This window comes from Micromys minutus (genome assembly GCF_963924665.1).
Source record: "Micromys minutus genome assembly, chromosome: 30".
Lineage (NCBI taxonomy): Eukaryota > Metazoa > Chordata > Mammalia > Rodentia > Muridae > Micromys > Micromys minutus.
The window spans coordinates 15,569,229-15,587,743 of NC_137965.1; the positions used below are offsets into that span (position 1 = coordinate 15,569,229).

Consider the following 18,515-nt stretch of genomic DNA (forward strand, 5'->3'; position numbering starts at 1 on the left):
CGGCAGTAGTTCTGTTTCATCATTCTGAAGACATCTGAGCCATATTCAGAGTCACAACACCTATGTCAATGTCTCTTGTTTATTTTAACCGGGAAAACCAAAACAAAACAAAAACCAACCAAACCTAAAAAACCAAACAAGAAAAACAAAAAACAAACAAACAAACAAACAAAAAAAAAAAAAAAAAACCTCAGAAACAACTATCACAATGGGCAACTTCTCTTGAAAAGAAAGTTTGTCTTCTTCCTCCTCTTCCTCCTCTTCACTTCACTCCTCTTTTCCTCCTTTTCCCTCCTCCTCCTTTTCTCCTTCCTCCCTTCTTCTACTTCTCTTTCATGTCTGTCCCTGCTGATCCATTAACTAAAAATCACTGACTTGGATGCTATCTGTCCCTTTCACTAGTACTAACTTTTGAAAAAGAACCCTCATGTGATTGTTAAAAGGGTTTTTCTTGAGCCACTGTGCAAACTCACCAGTCTTAAATGTAACAGCACACAGTTCTGTGACCACACACCTATCTTTCTTTCTGCAAAGCAGCCCATCCACTTTCCCTGGCACCTCTGACATCCCCCATGTCAGCGGAGCATTGCTGAGAAGCTGTTATCACAAAGCAGAGATAATCTTACCTGTGTCAAAACTGGTGAAGTGCAAACATCTAAGACACAGGAGCAAGGATGCTGGTCTTGCCTCCAGTGTCAATCATATGTGTTAATCTCTCCCTTAACCTCTCTTTTCTCTTTCACTGAAGGCTTCCACACATCCATTTAGTCAACAAATGCCTTGGGGACTCCTCCGTGTACCCCATGTATGATGATATATTAGTGAGCAGAACTGAGCTCTCCTCTTCACAGAAAAGATCAACATGAACCATGCAAATTATGTAGCATCTCCTGGATGGTAACCACGTGACGCTGTGTAGGTAAGCACCATAATGGAGCTGTGGAATTCCTGCAGAGCAGAAAGCCTGCTTCAGCCTGATGAAACTAAACCCTATCACCTCACCCTCCTATGTGAGTGTCCAAGGCTCATGATAGGTGGGACCCACTCCCACAAGTCTTGGACAGGTTCTGTCCTGTCTGTCTTCAGAGTCAGTAGTGAGCTTGCTTTATAGTCTTCTAACAGTGTTGTTACCTTATTGCTTGTTGGTTCACCTACAGACAGGAGTCTCTCGAAGGAAGTGACTGTTTTATTTCTATATTCTTTATTTATAAGGCAGATGTCCATTGTGTGCAAAAAAGATAAACAGAGTTGTGAATTACCGAGTTGTTTTTCCCCCTTTTACAATAAAGAAAAGGTTAAAACAAGGTGTGGAAACTGCTTTGGAAACAATTTCAGCATTTTCTTAAAAAATCACAAGCACAGAATTACTGCAAAGCCCAGCAATTCCACTCCTGGGTATCTATCCTGCCCCAAAATGAAAAGAGTTACACAGAAACATTTATAGGCACATTAGTCATAGTATCCCAAACCAGGAAACAACCTAAATGTCCATCAACGGGTAACTAAACAGCATGGTTTGCTCATCACGACGATCAAGGCACAGAATTCTACCAATATTACAAAGAAAGGAACAACCATCTCACGAAAAGCTGTACTTAGCCTTGTAGATATCACTCTGAGATATTATGTTGCTGTGTCCCCATTTTTATGAAGTCCATGGAGACAGAAGGGGAAACAAAGGCATGGGGTTAGAAGTGGGGTTCATGGTAAGTGAGCACAAGGAACCAAACTGGTCCTAAACAACTGACCTACAATGAGTTTGTTATAACAGAACTGAATGGGGCAGGTATTAGGATGCAATAAACATCCCCCAATTAAGCTGGAAAAATGAGATGGAACAAAGTTTGGGACCTAAATCCTATGAATAAAATCCCTCTTATCATAAAACTCAGAAGGTGAAATCGAAGGTCCCAAGGATCCCACTGAACATCACTAGCTCAAACTTTCACCAAACACTGAGTTCATGCCCAACGACTATTACAATCTAAAGAGACTGCAAAACTCTCCATGTCCTCAAAACATCTTCTGTTTATTCAGCTGTGCCCCTACAAATCCCTTTTTCCTCCTCTCTCTCTGTCTGTCTCTGTGTCTCTGTCTCTGCCTCTCTCTGTCTCTTTTCACATACACACACGCATGCACACACGTACATACAATAGAAATGCACCGAAAGATGAACTCGGCTGTCCTTTCGCTGGTTACTGCAGAACAAAGGGGCTGGACTCTCTGAGCATACACACGGAAGCTACACATTTCTGGCACACACATGGAGGCTGGACTCTCCTAGTGTACACATGGGTGCTAGATTCTTCAAGCACACACAGACTTGTGACCAGTAGCAAAATCCAAGCCCCGTTTTCTAAAATATAGGCTAGAGGTAAACGGAAACTGAAGAGAAGACAAGATGAACGGTCATGAGCAAGCTTCACAGAGGCACTCTCACAAGAAGGTAGAAATCAAATACAGACCAAAGGACAGAGCTACAGAACTGTGTTCTTTGACCAGAAACCCCACATCTGAGGTCTGTCCCACATACATCTCTGAGACTTCATGTGATAACACGTGACATGATTTGTATTCACACATGACAATAAAAAACACGCATGGAAAAGGTACCTGGAAGCCTCCTTTCTAAAAGGCATTGACTCCTCACTAGATCCCACAGCCAAAGTACGCCAAATGCCCCATATCACTACCTCCATCTTGTCTGTCTCCTTTATCTTAGACCACCTGACTAACCTCCTCAGGTTAGAACACCCATTACTGAAGGATGAATGTCCTGACCGAGGCTTAATTGGTGATGGAATAGGTTAGAGGGCAGGAGATATGCCACCTAACCTACCTCTCAAGGCTGAAGGTGTAGAGATAAAATTGAGCTCATTTTTAGGCACTTTATATGCTAGAAACAGTAGACTTTACAGGAAATATCTTCTTTCCACTCCCTCCACCCCTTCTGTGAGGAGGATTTTCCATAATGGTAAGACTGCACCTTGGAGCTGAAGTGACCATGTCCTGAGAACTACATTGATCCCCCACTAGCTATGACAGTCATAAGGACTTCTTGGGACCACAGGCAGAACTAGAATGAGGAGACAGGGATGAGCAGACCACACCTCATTCAAGACTGCTTCCTTGTGCACATGTCCTGGCCCCTGACCTACTTCAACACCAATTAAGTCTAAACCTATGGTTGAGATTCCAAAGATAGATTTGAAGCACTGGGTCCCTTATCTCCACAATAAACATATCTCTTTTCCTGTGTTTTACTATAACTTGTCTCTTTTATTAGCTTAATGGTGCCTGAACCTACCTTGCACTAGCAACACATGAGTTTACCATCAGGGAAAAGCTGAATAAAGCATAGAACCCACAGGTAAAAAACTATAAGTACTGACATACATAACATCTTGAGAGTAGTTTATAGGACAGTAAGGGAAAAAATAACATGACTATGATATACAGAATTTTGAACTTGTGTAAAAAAAGGAGAAAATACAACGTGATTCTTGCTTATACTTGTAAAAAGAAGCAGTGGGAACATGAATCCAAAACAGATGGGGGAAGAGGATAGACAAGTCATGGAGAAGAAAGGCTGGCTCCATGGCTTTGACTTTTAAAATGGGTAAGCAATTTGTATTTCTAAAAAGTAATCCAAACCAACTGCCAAAGCAGACATTCATCAAATTGAAAACAAATGAACATAAAGAAACCTGAGGTCACATACTGCATGGGTCTGAGACAGGTCCTCTGCATATATGCTATGTCTGTGTAAGTTGGTGTTCTTGGGTGACTCCTAGCAATGGAAGTAGGGATATCTCTGACTCTCTTGCCTGACCTTGAGACCTTTTTCGTCCTACTGTGTTGGCATGTCCAGCCCTGATATGCAGTTTGTGCCTAGTCTTATTATAACTTCTTAGGCTGTGTTCATTTGAGAACCCTGGGAAGCCTGCTTTTGTTTTTTTCTTTTTAAGGGAAATGGAGGAAGAGTGAATATGGGGGGGGCGAGGGGGGGAGGACTGGACAGAGTGGAGGAAGGGGAAACTGTGGTCCAATGAAATGAATGAATTCATAAATGAATTTTGAAAAGGAAAAAAGAAAGGCCGATGATAGATCATACACACTTCTACTAGCCATGAAGACCCAGAGCATAGAATTTTACTTGTCCATATATGTTACATATATGTGAAATATATGTCCATATATGTGAAATATAGTCTAAGCAGAAATAGTGGTAGCATTTTTCCCCAGCGATCTTGCTGCCACGTTTCTAGAACTCACTTAGTCTCCACACCTGCAAATGGCTCAGGCTCTATGACCTCCCTTCCTCTTTCCCTGCAGTGAAGTTGACCCCAGTGTTTTATCCTAATAACTAACATCCTCTTCTCCCTTTCACACTAATAACACGGCAAGCACATTTCATTCTGCAGGCATCAACTGGGTTAATAGTGGAGAGGGGCCCTGACCAGCCCAGGGGACAAGCATTACAGGACACAAGAGAACTGTGCCTTTGGCTTCTTCTTCCTTCTTTCAACCTCTTCCCTCTTTGTCCCTCCCTTCCTCCTCTTCCTCCTTGTTCTTCCAGACATAAGAAGAAGCAGGTCTCATCAGTGAGAAACCAGTCAGAGCTAACAACGACTGAGCACTACACATAAGAAGCAAGGTACCAGTCTCTACCTGTTGATAAAATTGACCCTATTCTCCATATCAGAACTCATGAATAAGGCAACTTTAACCCACAACACCTAACAGATGTGCTTGTAACTTGAGGAAACTACAGGACTCATACAATTCCAGAACACAGAACCGGGCCCAGCACTCAGTAATTCTAACATGAGACGGGATCCCTCACTACCCTACAGAGAGAGCTAAAAAAGAGAGACCCGGGGAATCCACAGGTAGCACACCGGGCAAGAGAAAGAACCATAACTGGAGTAGGACATTGGTCTGCAAGCCAGTTACTTCCTGATCTTAGCCAGGGGATGAGTTCCATGAAGCGAATGTTTCCCAGCAAAAAGGCAGGTATAAGCAGTGTCTTTGAGCTAAATAAAATCAATATGTGTGTATTCAATACCATTGATAGTTCAGGCCTAGAAAACTAAGAGATCACTATCATTCCGCTATTCTAAAAGAAAAAAGGAACCACTCAGAAGGAGAAAGCCAATGAGAAGCTTATGGACTCGGTCACCTGGGGGGACTGAACCCTGGCACAGCTGTGTCTGTGTCCCAGTTTTCCCTTGTCATTTTCACATCAGATTAGTGGCTGTGAGGGAAAAAAATTAAATTACTCGAAGCATAATTACGTTTGGAAGCTTGCTAATCTGTTTTAACGTCATTTGGGGTATATTTTATTAAAAATATTATTGCATTCGAGTTTATATGATATTGTCCTATAAACATAATTAGATTTTGATACCTAGAGAATATACCTACAGATGCCTAGAGATAATAGATTCTATACAGAAAACAATTGGTAAATGTCTTTGGCTAACAAACAAAAGCCTCAATTTCTTACAGAATCCAGAGACTACTGAATGTTAATTCTAAATGGAGACTAAAGTGGTTCCAGAAATTCCCAATGGTTGCAGGCTGCTAAGGCCTCAACAAGAGAGAGAATCAAGGGCTCCGGGATAGACAGATAACATGTGGATAATGCTGCAGGTGATTCAGCCTGGCCTACAGTTCTGACTACCCAGGGAACCCTGGCCAGACTTCCCACTGCCAACACTTGCATTCCTCTGCTAGGCACTTTAGGCCCTAGTTCCACTATTCTGACTTGCAGAGGGATTCACAAACCAAGCGCCTAGAATGGGGCTCCTGGCTCATGTCTGAAAAGACTAGGTGTATAAATACTCCAGCTGCTGACACTTGGCATGAGAACTCTGGACTGTTTAGTTTTCAAAAGTACTGAATTCCCCAGGTCTGTTAGCGTGGGTTGCCCACAGCTATCCTTGGCTACTCTCTGCCTTCTCTCTTTTGTCTGTCCCTTGCCAAGACAGTTGTGTCTCTAGCTTTGTATGTGCCGTGTGCACAGAGTAAACTAATCTCCAGTGATAAAAACGCATAACAGTGTCTATACCAAATGAGCATAAAACAACTTGCTTAATATTAACATTGTATTGGGTATTATAAGTAGGGTAGCAATAATTTAAGGAATAAAGAAAGGCGTGATAGCTTATATGCAAGCGCTACACTGTTTTGAACCTGAGCATCCAAGGTTCTTGGTCCTAAACCCAGTGCACTACACAAACCACAAAACAACTTCATTTCCTAAATTACTTCCCAGAAAAGCCACTCACAGCCAAATCTTCTTGGGGTTTGCTTCTGAGAAACCCAAGCCAACCTGTCCTTCCCACAGGAAAGATAAATCAACTCCTACCCAAATTGACCATCAACAACACAATCATCCTTATAATTCCTCTTCATTATCACCCTCTAAGGAGCACCCAAGAATATGGCCTTCTCCCTGCCATAGTAGGTCTTACTGGAGAGGGACCATGAGGTAGCTAGCATCCTATCCCATGTCTAGAAATCATTTCCTGGCCACTCCTTGTCTCCCAATGATATCATGTGATAAGTGAAAGTATATTTCTCTTACAAAGACTCATTTCAGAAATGTTACTTCCAAAAGCAGTTAAGATAGATCCTTCATGGATTAAAAGATTTGGTGGTTGCTCTCTGAAATGGAAAAAAAAAAAATCTCAGAACATGTGCCCTTTCACGAGTTACCCATGGCCTGCCTCACCTGCTCTCTTAGAAGCCTGGAACCCCAGAGGGGCTAATCCTTTTCATCAATGTAGGCAAGCTTCTTCATCCGCACAGCCCAATGAAAGTAAGGAAAGCGAGACAGATTAAAAGAGAGCGTTGAGAAATCTGATTGACTTTTATGATCATGGGATAAATAATATCTCTTTATAACTAATGAGTTAAATGTGCTGCCCAGAATTTAAAAGCCACAATAGCAAAACAGTGGCCTGTGGGAATGTAATCCAGTCAACATTCCAACTCGAGTAAGAGAGGTGCTAAGAAGACCTCACGGCTAGCTGATGAGTTATTACCGGCTGTTGGCTACTAGGGGAAGACGTATCTGCTTCCTTTAAGAGTGTGTACTCTGATAGGTGAGACACGGACTCATGAATCTACAGCTAGCACAAATTGGACTTCATAGGATATACACGCGTGTGCTCGCATGACCAAGTTAGGAAGGGGGAGGATTTGGGAGGAGGAAGGGAACAAATATGATCAATATGTATTGTTTGCATATATGTCATTCTCAAATGGTTAACCAGAATATTACATTAAAATAAATTTTAAATGAATTAATCTTCACATTAAGAGAAATAGCAAAAGGAAAAAAAAGGAATATCATATATGTTTCATATAAAGGTAACCCAGACCTAAAAAGACATATATGGAAACATGGGAACAAAAAAAAAAAAAATGGAACAGAGACTGAAGGAAAGGCCATCCAGAGACTGCCCTACCTTGGGGTCCATCCCATGCACAGACACCAAATCCCGATACTATTGTTAATGCCAAGAACTGTTTGCAGACAGGAGCCTGGTATGACTGTCCTCTGAGAAGCTCTGCCAGCACCGGACTGAGACAAATGCAGACACTCACAGCCAACCATTGGATGGAGCCTGGGGACCCCAATGGAAGAGACAGGGAAGGACTGAAGGAGCTAAAGGGAATTGGAACCCCATAAAAAGAACAACATTATCAACTAACTGAACCACCCAGAGCTCCCACAAACTAAACCACCAACCAAAGAGTGCACATGGGTTGGTCCATGGCTCCCACTACATATGTAGCAGAGGATGACCTTCTCTGGCATCAATGAGAAAGAAGGCCCTTGGTCCTATGCAGGCTTGTTGCTCCAGTGTAGAGGGATGTTAGAGCGGTGAGGTGGGAGTGAGTGGGTGGGTGGGGGAGCACCCTCTGAGAGGCAAAAGGAAGGGGGATGGCATGGGGGACTTAAAGAGGGAAGACCAAGAAGGGGGACAATATTTGAAATCTATATAAATCAACTTAAATATATGTGTGTGTGTGTGTGTGTGTGTGTGTGTGTGTGAGTGTGTGTGAAATAGTAATAAATAGTAATCCTTGAAATATCACAGTTATGTGGTAACACATAATCTGCCATCACACAATTTATATTAAATCTTCAGGGAGCTTTCCAATCTCCCCAGGCTGTTTTTATTAGTTCCATGAATATCATGAAGATACTATTGAAGGCCAAGCAACAGAAACAGCACCTCTGCTTCTAAAAAAAGTAGAATAAGCATTAAAAAAAAAAAAAAGACAATACACAAATGGCCAATAAGCACAAGGGAGGGATGCTCACCATCACTGGGCCTGAAGAAAAAAACCCAAACCACAACGCCTCATATTCATTAAAATGGTAATTACCAGAAATAAGTAAATTCTGAGAAGGTTCTAGAGACACTATGACCCCTGTGCTCTGGCAGAAGAAAGGGAAAAGATCAATGTGCTACAGAAAACTGTTTCTGCAAAAACTAAAAGAATCCTGTAATCGTGCATATATACCCATAAGAGTTCAAAGCAGAGCCCCAAAGACATAGTTGCAGGTCCTTGTACACTTGCAATTTGACACCTAGATGAAAGGTAAGTGTAGCCTGAGTGTTCGTCAATAGATATAAATGGATAACTAAATGTGCAACACACAGATACAAAAGGATGTCCGTAAGAAGAAAGGAAATTGAAACTGGAAGATATGCATTGTGAAATAAGCCAGCATCAAATAGATAGATAGATTGATTGATTGATAGATGGATGATAGATAGATAGATAGATAGATAGATAGATAGATAGATAGATAGATAGATAGATAGAAAAACAAAAATATGACTATACTTACTGGGCATATGTACAGTAGTCAAACTCATAGACACAAAAATTCTTTGGTAGTTGCAAGGGACCAGCAGAGAAAGAATACAGAGAGCTGGTTAATGGGTTGGGAGTTTCAGTTTGTCAAGATGAAGAGTTGAGGATATGGAGGGTAAGATGAGCTGCACAAAATGTGAATACATTCTATTCATTCCACTGAAAAGCACCCTCTAAAATGCTCAAGGCATTAACGTGTGTGTGTGTGTGTGTGTGTGTGTGTGTGTGTGTGTATTTGTGTGTGTGTTTGTGTGTGTGTGTGTGTGTGTACTTCATCAATATTTTAAAATGGTAACTTTTGAATTTTACAGCCAGTATTCTAAAGTCATGATTTTTCAATAGAGACTGAGCTGAGCCACTACAGTAAGTTGAATAAGATTGTAAGAGGAGAGACTTCAGAGAGGATGACAGGCTGACAACAGGCACTATCTCACCATCTCTCTACCAGGTGTCAGCCTTCTGTCTGTGTTTCTGTGTTTCAGGGGAAGAAGCTTGACTCCCAGAGTGGATGTTGCTGCATCTTGTGTGACCTGCCCCCTGTCTTTGAGCCTGGGGGCCTTCTTCTTCCCCAGTATACCATTTCCTTGTATCCTTTCTGATGGCACTGTTTCAAATCTTTAACTCTGACCTTAAAATTCTGACCCCTTAAATACACTCAGTCTCTAAGTTCTTTTTCCCTTGGATAAGCTCCCTTTTGAAATGCACAGTCTAGGATATTAAACACAGAGCCCAGTGACAAATGAGCTTATCATCCGGGCTCTTTGTGGGAGCAGCTGGCTCCGTCCCTTAAAGGGGCTCCTTTGAGAGGGATATGTCTTCAAGTAGAGACTTCTAAAGAGTCCTCATATCAGAACAGAAGTTTAGCTCCCACAGGCTACTTCTGTCATCTAGGAAAACAAATCTTATACCACTCCAATCTCTGCTCCAATCCCAGGTCACCCCCTGCAGAGAGCACCACTCAACGAAAGAACACCTGATCCACTCCATTCTGCACGCCTGTCCTATGGCCTCATGTGAGTCAGTAGGGATCTTTTCAGGATAGGATACAGACACCATGAGGAACCATTTATACTTCCCAAAATTCTGTAGCAAAGTTCTCCACCCTATAACCACAATACCCAAGCAGGGATATTTTAAAGTATGCACAAAATTGATGTACTTTGTATGGGCTCCTTACGTGTCTTTACAGTGCTTTTGATCTGCAATCAAATTAGCTGTCAAGTTAGCTCAGAGCTGCATACAGAGAGTGTTCTTGGTCACTAGAAAAACGAATGCACAGAGAATTACTTTGATGATTTCCCTGTTGACAAATTGTACACATATGTTAATGCATATTAACATTTATAAATATGGATACTTCACATATGCCTATAAATACATTGTGTATTAAATATATATCACTTCTTTAAGTAGGTGAGCATGTGTTTGTGTTTTCCACCTATATTACGAAAAATTGTTCTTCTTTTTAACCCATAGACTGACTTTAAAGAAATGAAGCATCAGTGTGAGGTCACCGGGGCACTAGCATGTCCTGCATTGCCTTCGTAGATTGCCAGCGCTGCATCTTCCCTGCTCTAACACAATGACAGGCTAGAATAACAGGCACCAGTCCCAGGTCGCTAATTTACTTCAGTGTAGAAAAGCTTCAAAACACTGGACTTTAGCTCAGACGATAAATATGAAGTTCAGGCAAATTAGACACCTATAATTCTCATTGAAATAGAATTAAATTATTTCCCCCAAAAATATTGATGTCTACTACTCTGTATCATACTTTCAGAGTTTAAAGATACGTTTAAAGTACATAAATGGGTCAAGAAGATGGCTCAGCCAGTAAAAGTGCTTGACACATACTCCTGGCAACTTGAAGTCGGTCCATGGAGTCCATGTAAAAGCAGGAGAAAACCAATTCAACAGGGCTGTCTTCTGACTCCTACGTGCCCCCTGTGGCATGCATCAAAGCCACACACACACACACACACACACACACACACACACATACACACACAGAGACACATATACACTCATACATACACACAAATACATACACTCACATTCACACATGCATATACACCCTCACACACACACATATACAGCATTCAAATGCACAACATGACAAATAAAAAACATTTTTAAAAGCCACATAAGAAAAGACTATGCCAATGAAAAATACATTTTTTTCAACCTGACAATTTCACTAAGCTATTTTCCAAAAAATGTATGCTGAGAGAATAACGCGCATGGAAGATGCCTTCCTTCCAGGAACCAACCCACTTTTTGTTTTCCTTTATCTGCAAGAACAGCTCTCCATATTTGCCAATCAATCAAGACAGGTCACTTACCGAAAAAAAATTCTGGCTTTCAAGTAAGATTCTCTTGGAAGGGCCATTCTACTCCACCGATGTGCTCAAACTCAAATAGAAAGGACTCTCGGGGAACTTGTTTCCAAGAAAAGCACCTTCCATATCTAAGCTCCTCTGAGAGGCACACTTTGCTCGAGTGATGACGTCAGACGGGACACAGTTACCACAGTGCATTGACACGCAACCATGCTGACGATGAGGGAGAGACACGGCCACATTCATACAGACAGGTGGGAGCCTCAAAGGACCGAGAAGCTCCCAGGTGGGTACTTAAGCCAGAGGCTGCCCTGCACAAGTATGGGCGGACCTGAAACTTCCATAAAAGAGGGTCATGTGATTTACTCAGGAGCTCTATCGCTTTCCTGAACTGTTGCTACCGTCATGAATAACATCAATATTGTTTAATTTATTTAAAAAAAAAAAAACCTCAAGTTTCTAGTAATTTGACAATTAATGGACGATACAAAAAATAAACTATGCAGCAGAGAATGAGATGATACAAAATTGTACGTTTTACCCACAAATTCCTTCTCGGTTCTCATGTTATTTTCCCAGGCACTAAACTAGGAAATAATTGGTCTTATTTTGGCCTCGGTGACTTTATCTCATATCCAAGGACTCTGCATAGGGTGCCCCTCTCCATCAATGCGGTGCATCCTGGATTCTCACCACTAGTACCCCAGGCCAAGAATCTATGTCTGAACGCTTGCATTTTCTGACCAACTCCTAAGCAGGTTTCCAACAAGACCCTCCTTCCCAATTAACTGCTGTTAAGCTTATATTTCCATATACCAGTTTCTCTACCAGCCTGAGAATCGTTAACACCCTCCTACCTGACAGCCCTACATATTTGTGAACAGTGCAAACAGTCTGAGTTCCAAATTTACTAGGCCTTTGTCACCCGTCTGTCACACCGTCTATAGAAAAGAGCTCAGCTCTGACATTGGAGTATCTCAATGTTAAACCTAGCTCTGCCAGTTACTTCCTTGAAAGCTCTGAGCCTGTTCCTTTGGCTCCTGGCTTTCAGGGAAATTAGACATAACATCTACAGTACAAACTTGGTGCAGCCCATATATATGTGTATGTGTATGTTATGTGTATGTGTATGTGTATATGTACTCTTCCACCTTTGTTCGCATTAGACTTCAAAATCAGATGCTCACTCTACTTTTGTCTTCTACTCCTGAAATCTCCAAAGATGTTAAACAAGGATGAGAACAGCCATGTGGGACCTATTGCTTCATGGGAGTTCTTTCTAGCAAGCCCCCGATTGAATCATATATTTTTAAGAGTAGAAATAAAAATGCCATTTCTGTTCAAGGAAAACACTTGAACAAGATCTCATCTCTCAAAGTAAGTGTCAGCAACTCCTCATTCCTGTTTACTTGAGAAGTCAACAAATCTTTATCAAGTACTTATTCAACACCAGACAGTAACATACTAAAGATACAAATCCATGATCTTGCTATATAGATATCATACTCAATTATGAAAGTCAGGAATCTGACACACATTCAAAAGGAAGGATCTGTATGACAATCAAAATATTATACAATAATTTAAATGGGAGAAGACAGAATAAGTTTAGGTCTGTGGTAAGTCTTCATAGAAGATGTACGTTCAAATTAAAGTGTGGCTCTTATGAAGAGGGAAGGCTTGCTGAAACTGGGCAGGAGGAAAGGCTTCCTGGAGCAGAGCCTTTCTGAGCAGGGAATCTATACAGACAAAGGTGTACATAGAGCCAGACACATCAGTAGGAATCAAAGATTCCATTAGCTTGAGGTGTGGATGGAATATGAAGGAAGAAGAGGGGACCCATTAAGATGATGCCCAAAAGTGAATTTGAACTTTATCCTAAGGGTGTGGGAAAGTGAGAATATAGCGTTTAATTCCAGTTTTTTCACTAGCTGAGATTTTCATGGCTGTTAAACTCACACGTAGAGCTGTAAGAAGTGGTGTGGGGTTACATGTGCTCTGACCCATTCCAAGCCAACAAAATGCTGTATGAAAATGATTAATGGCCTTTCCTAACGAAGTCTGGATAGTGGTGTTGGGAGAAGCAATATGAGCAGAAGGAGGTGACCCCCCACTGACTTCTGGGTACCAACAACAGAAAGGTGAGAAGGGGAGGGTGGCAAAGTCCCCGGGTAATAGTGACAGCAACAAGGGTGAGCAAAGGGATCTAACAGGGGAACTTGTACATTCAAAGCAGAATTGCCACTTGTACAGTTGATCTCTCAGTCCCCCTTTGGAAACAGGGTAATGTGATATCACTTATCCTGGTCCCCAGGAAAATTAAGTGTGGCATATCATAATCAGAAATCAAAGGGGCCTGGACAGGAAGCAATTTTTATCTACTTCCTTCATGTGTGACTTGGACAATTTACACCAGGTATCACCACCTTTTAAAGTATGCCTCTGGGGTCTAAGGCTTTCTGTCTATATCTCTGACTGTCTCTACCTCCCTCTATCTCTCTCTGTCTCTGTCTATGTGTGTCTCTCCCTCCCTCCCTCTCTCTCTATCTCTCTCTGTCTCTGTCTATGTCTCTCTCTCTCTCTCTCTCTCTCTCTCTCTCTCTTTCCCTGGATGTTTATTTCTGTCCATCTCTATTTCTCTATCTCTCTGTGTATTGGTCTATCTCTGTTTCTCTATTTTTATCTCTGTCTCTACCTATCTCTATCTCTCTCTGTCTCTGTCTCCCTCCAGAGACTGTGCCCTGGATCTCATGCTAGGCAAGCATTCTACCACCTAGGTACATCCTCAGATATTTTATATTTCTTTTTCAGTTTGAGACAGAGATTCGCTAAATTGACAAGACTATCTTTGAACTCACTCTGTAGACCAAGCAGGCTTTGTACTTGCAATCCTCCTGCCTCAGCCTCTTGAGCAGCCAAGACTATAATCCTGTGCCAACATACTTAACTAAAGATTGTTTAGAAGAATAGATAAGAGCCTGTGTGCAAAATTCTTAGAACACCTGCTGGCATATGGTAGATGTTCCATGGGCTAGACCATCATACTGTATAGAAAGTTACAAAGAACATTGGTAGCTCTCACAGAATAATAAGAAACAGATAAGGAAGAGGATATCAGTTAACCCTTGAGTACCTTAGCTAGTTAATCTAAATTCTTAAAGTAGAATTTAACTTCGTGTTTTTCTGTGAGGGCGTGTTTGACTGTTACTTTGCAGTTGATATTCACACAGATAATAGGAATGGGACTGCTAATTAAATCTTCATTGAGGTCTACACACAACAAACATACAATTAAGATGTCGGGAATGACTGTAGCAAAGAGAAAAAGCAAAAGAACATGAGACTCCATGGAAGACTCTCCGTACACCATTTATAATGTTCTACCTCCTTGGCCAACTAACAGCAAGCTTATTCTCAAACTAATGGTACTAATTTAATGGTACCAAAGTAAATGACCAGCATCCCAATGCTTACTTTCTGCATCTGATGAAAGCACATAGGGATGGGAAACCCACAGGCATCAAAGAGTCCATCTTCTCCCCACCCTAGTCTAAGTCAACATGGCTACTCTATGGAGAAGAGTAAAGATCCCTGATGCCTAAAATTAGGAAGGTCTGGAACCTAAAGGTAACCTGCTCTACTCTCCTAAGAGAAACAGAAGCTAAAGAAGCTAAATGAGCCAAGTTGTAATTATGTGGGTCCAGAGAGGATTTCTTCACATTCTGCTAAGACAGGGACAATGCCATCTGGTCAAATGATGGGAGAGACAAGCTAAATGGCCTGTTAAATTCTGAGCCCTGTTATGTCCCACAGATACAGCAAGTTCCCACATCCAATCTATCCCACAGGCCCAAAAAATCCCCCAGGGCTATTTATAGGGTAACTCATATCAGCTTGTCTTAAGGAGAATACAGGTGACTTTGCAGTCACTTTGTGACAACAACCCAAATGCCATCACCTAGAATAACAGGAAATAGAGGCTGGAAAGATGGCTCCGCAGGTGAAGGTGCTTGGTGCCAAGATTGACACTTGACCCACACGGTAGAAACAATTCCTTATTTAAAGTTGTCCTGTGACTTCCACACATGAGCGGTGACACACATATACCCAAATAGACACACACACACAGACACACACACACACACACACACACACACACATACAGAGACACACACACAAACACACACACACTAAATGTAATTCAAAAATAAAAAATAAAATAACAGGAAACACAAAATACTTACATTAATCCTAATTTCCCTTAGGAAGTAGTTGTATTTGTTTGGAAATCTACCCAGTCCTGCGTTGGCTGAATTTAGCCATTAAATTATTTAACAAACCTTCTCTATTGGTCTTTCTTCTATAACAAAGGGACCCCAATTCTCCTAAGATCTGCATTGGATTGCCATTCCTGGGGCCAGTGACAGATCTACCTGCAAAGCTCTACAGAGCATTCGGCAACACTAATATCCCTTTCAGAATGTCTCCAGCCACAAAAGACAATACAATCACTTCATTTCCAGCTCCTTTGCTACAGCCAAACCACGAAGCTCATCCTAGTATCCCGTGCCCATCTAAGGACAAAATTCAGAAGCTACAGTGAGTATTGCCCTCACAATGCTTGCACACCAATGTCACCGTAGAACAATGTCACCAGTCCCTACACGAGGCCAGCATACAGGTTAGCCATCCCAAACCAACCCATCTCACAAAGGCCATGAGAGGAGAAGGTAGTGGGACAAGGGATGGAGGTCACTTCCCTGAGCTGATAGATTTATATCCTCAATAGAGGGCAAAGCTGTGTCCCTTTTTAATAGACCTTAGCAGTGCAAACTCCCCACAGTAAATGACATCCAGACAGATCCTAGAATTCACAGAATAATAAAATCTGGAAAACCTGAGGGCTCTTCCCTTAAGCAAGGATATATTTAGGGCCCCTTTTCTTCCTTCTCCAATCAGAATAATGAAGCCAGATGGCTTCTCCCGTACAGCACAGCTCACTAACCTACATGGTTCCTGGGGCAGAAATGAGTCCTCTATAAAATGTGCTGGTTTGCTCTGCTCCCACGTGCAGAGACTCTCTTCCCTGTGGGGATCATCTGGCCAGCACACTGGAAGCCACACTTTTGTAACCAGACTAGGATAGAAGGAAAACATCACTCACCATTTGATTGCTATACCAGTACAGTGAAGACCCCTTCAGCACCACCCAGAACTTTTTCCATTTGTTGCTTAGGAAAGTTCCCTTCTCTTTTTTCTTGTACAGCCAGCCCTGGCAGTCAGCGTGGCCCAGGTCTTTACAGGATATCCTTCTCCGACTCATGGTGAAAAACCCTGCAAGAGTTACGTGGACAGGTAAGTGTTTCCCAGACTCAGATGACAAAATAAAAGGCAAGTTTTAGCTGTCTTCACAGCAAGGGTTAAACATTTTCAGTCATGACTATTAAAAAAAAAAAAAAGAAAAGAAAAAGAAAGAAAGAAAGTGTATCTGTTCTATTTTTAAGCCTCCATTCCGGTGCCTAGAAAACCCGGGCAAAGAGACTTTTACGCAAGTATGGGTCTGAGAACCTCCGTCAAACAGAGTAAGTTGAAAATGTTAGACTCTCGGTCTGGAAGCCACATTGTGGTAGACACACGCGGGTCCTTCCCACAATAACAGGGGCAGTTATGCAATAGACACGGAAGGGTTAAAGCCCACCTAGGAACACACAGTGACTTCCCGGTCTCAGTGCCAGCTTCGCTAAGCTCCATGGACACAGCACAAGGAACAGGTCCAAACGAACAATATGTCATTCTTCCTTAAAAATCAACCCAAAGGCACCCTCCCCCCAAATGAATCTGGCACCTATCTCCTGATATTAAGATTCAGACAGTCAAGAATCTGATCCCTCCCCCACCCCCACCCCGCCCCAAGAAAGCATCCAGGAGAAAGAAAGAAAAAAAAAATCACACTAACACAGACAAGAAAGGGATAAAGGAACAAAAGGAATCGAATTACCTTGAGTTTTCTTCCTGGGCTTCTGACGCAAGGGAACCTGCTGGAAATGCAGGAAGGAAAGAAAAGAGGAAATTTCTGATTGTGTTGTAACATTTGTAAAGAGAGAAGGAGGGAGGGGGTGGCAGTGTTTATGAGCGGGGTGGATTCTAAAAAAAAAAAAAAAAAAAAAAAAAAAAAATCTCTCCAAGCGGAGCTCAAGGGGAGCTACCAGCTGAGGCACAAAATGTGCTAATTAGAATCAATATACATTGAGCTGAACCTGGAAAAAGAGTAACAGGCATTTATCTGTAACGCTTCCTGTTTCCTCCCACAAGCAGATCTTGCTACTACTTAGGTTAGGATGGCACAGGGCTCGTTGAAGTTTTAAAACATCATGAAATACCTTACAAGAAACAATCTCTTTTTCTTTCCCCTCTTAGTTTCTAAATCGTATCGATTATTGAAGTAAAACTGGAGAATAACTGTTTCTATCTCCAACTATTAAAAGCTCACATCACACTAACTTCATGATCTTGCTAATATACAGGATTCGACCTAGACCCCAGGAATTAAATAACGCTGGGAGAAAAATTCCTTATCTCTTCCTGTGTGACCTCAGGGACTCTAGAGCCTCCAGAGTTTCTTTTCAGCCTAATATACATATCTCATTCTATCTTTATCTCTGAATATTTCTTGCATCTTATAGAAGATAAATATTCAAATATTTAAATCAGACATGGTGATTTATACAAAATATACACATTTATCACAGCATATTTTTATCAAGTCGTGTGAAATCAGATTCCAAAAAAAAAAAAAAAAAACAAAACACCCTGGAAATCCCAAGGGGGAAAATATGCTTGTAAATGTCTCTCCTGCTCTGTGAATGTGTCTGTCTGTCTGCCTATGTATACAATATTAGACAGAATTTTAGCTTTATAAATACTTTATTTTTTTTGTCTACAGAATCTAAACTGAAATTCTTCAGGTTTAAATAAATTTCATTTATGTTAACAAGCAAAGATTTTAAAAAAATTTTTAAGCATGCAATTAAAACGTTCTAAAAGTTGGTAGGTAATCTCATGAATTTTTGTGGTACTCTGGAAGTGTCTGGCTCTGTTATATGTTTGAAAAGGGATTATGATCTATAGTGAAAATAGAATAAAAAATTTAAAGCCACAGGCCAATATTTAACAAGGAAAATTCACTCTATATTATCTAAGGAAAAGATACTCTAAACCCATAAATAAATGTGTATGTATGATTTCTAATCCCATAAGTCTCAAGCAGATCTGCTA

General features: G+C 41.3%; 1 protein-coding gene across 1 annotated transcript in view; it reads right to left on the reverse strand.

The window, feature by feature from the left end:
- The window catches only part of IPCEF1 (interaction protein for cytohesin exchange factors 1), a gene marked incomplete at its 3' end in the record, with an annotated part of 83,559 nt that overhangs the window by 50,117 nt on the left and 14,927 nt on the right, over positions 1-18,515 (reverse strand). The window contains exons 2-3 of the mRNA XM_080941979.1: positions 17,239-17,278; positions 16,405-16,574 (exon numbers count right to left, since the gene is read on the reverse strand). Of these exons, the coding sequence (XP_080798105.1) occupies positions 16,405-16,574; positions 17,239-17,278 (210 nt within the window). The remainder of the gene's footprint in view (positions 1-16,404; positions 16,575-17,238; positions 17,279-18,515) is intronic.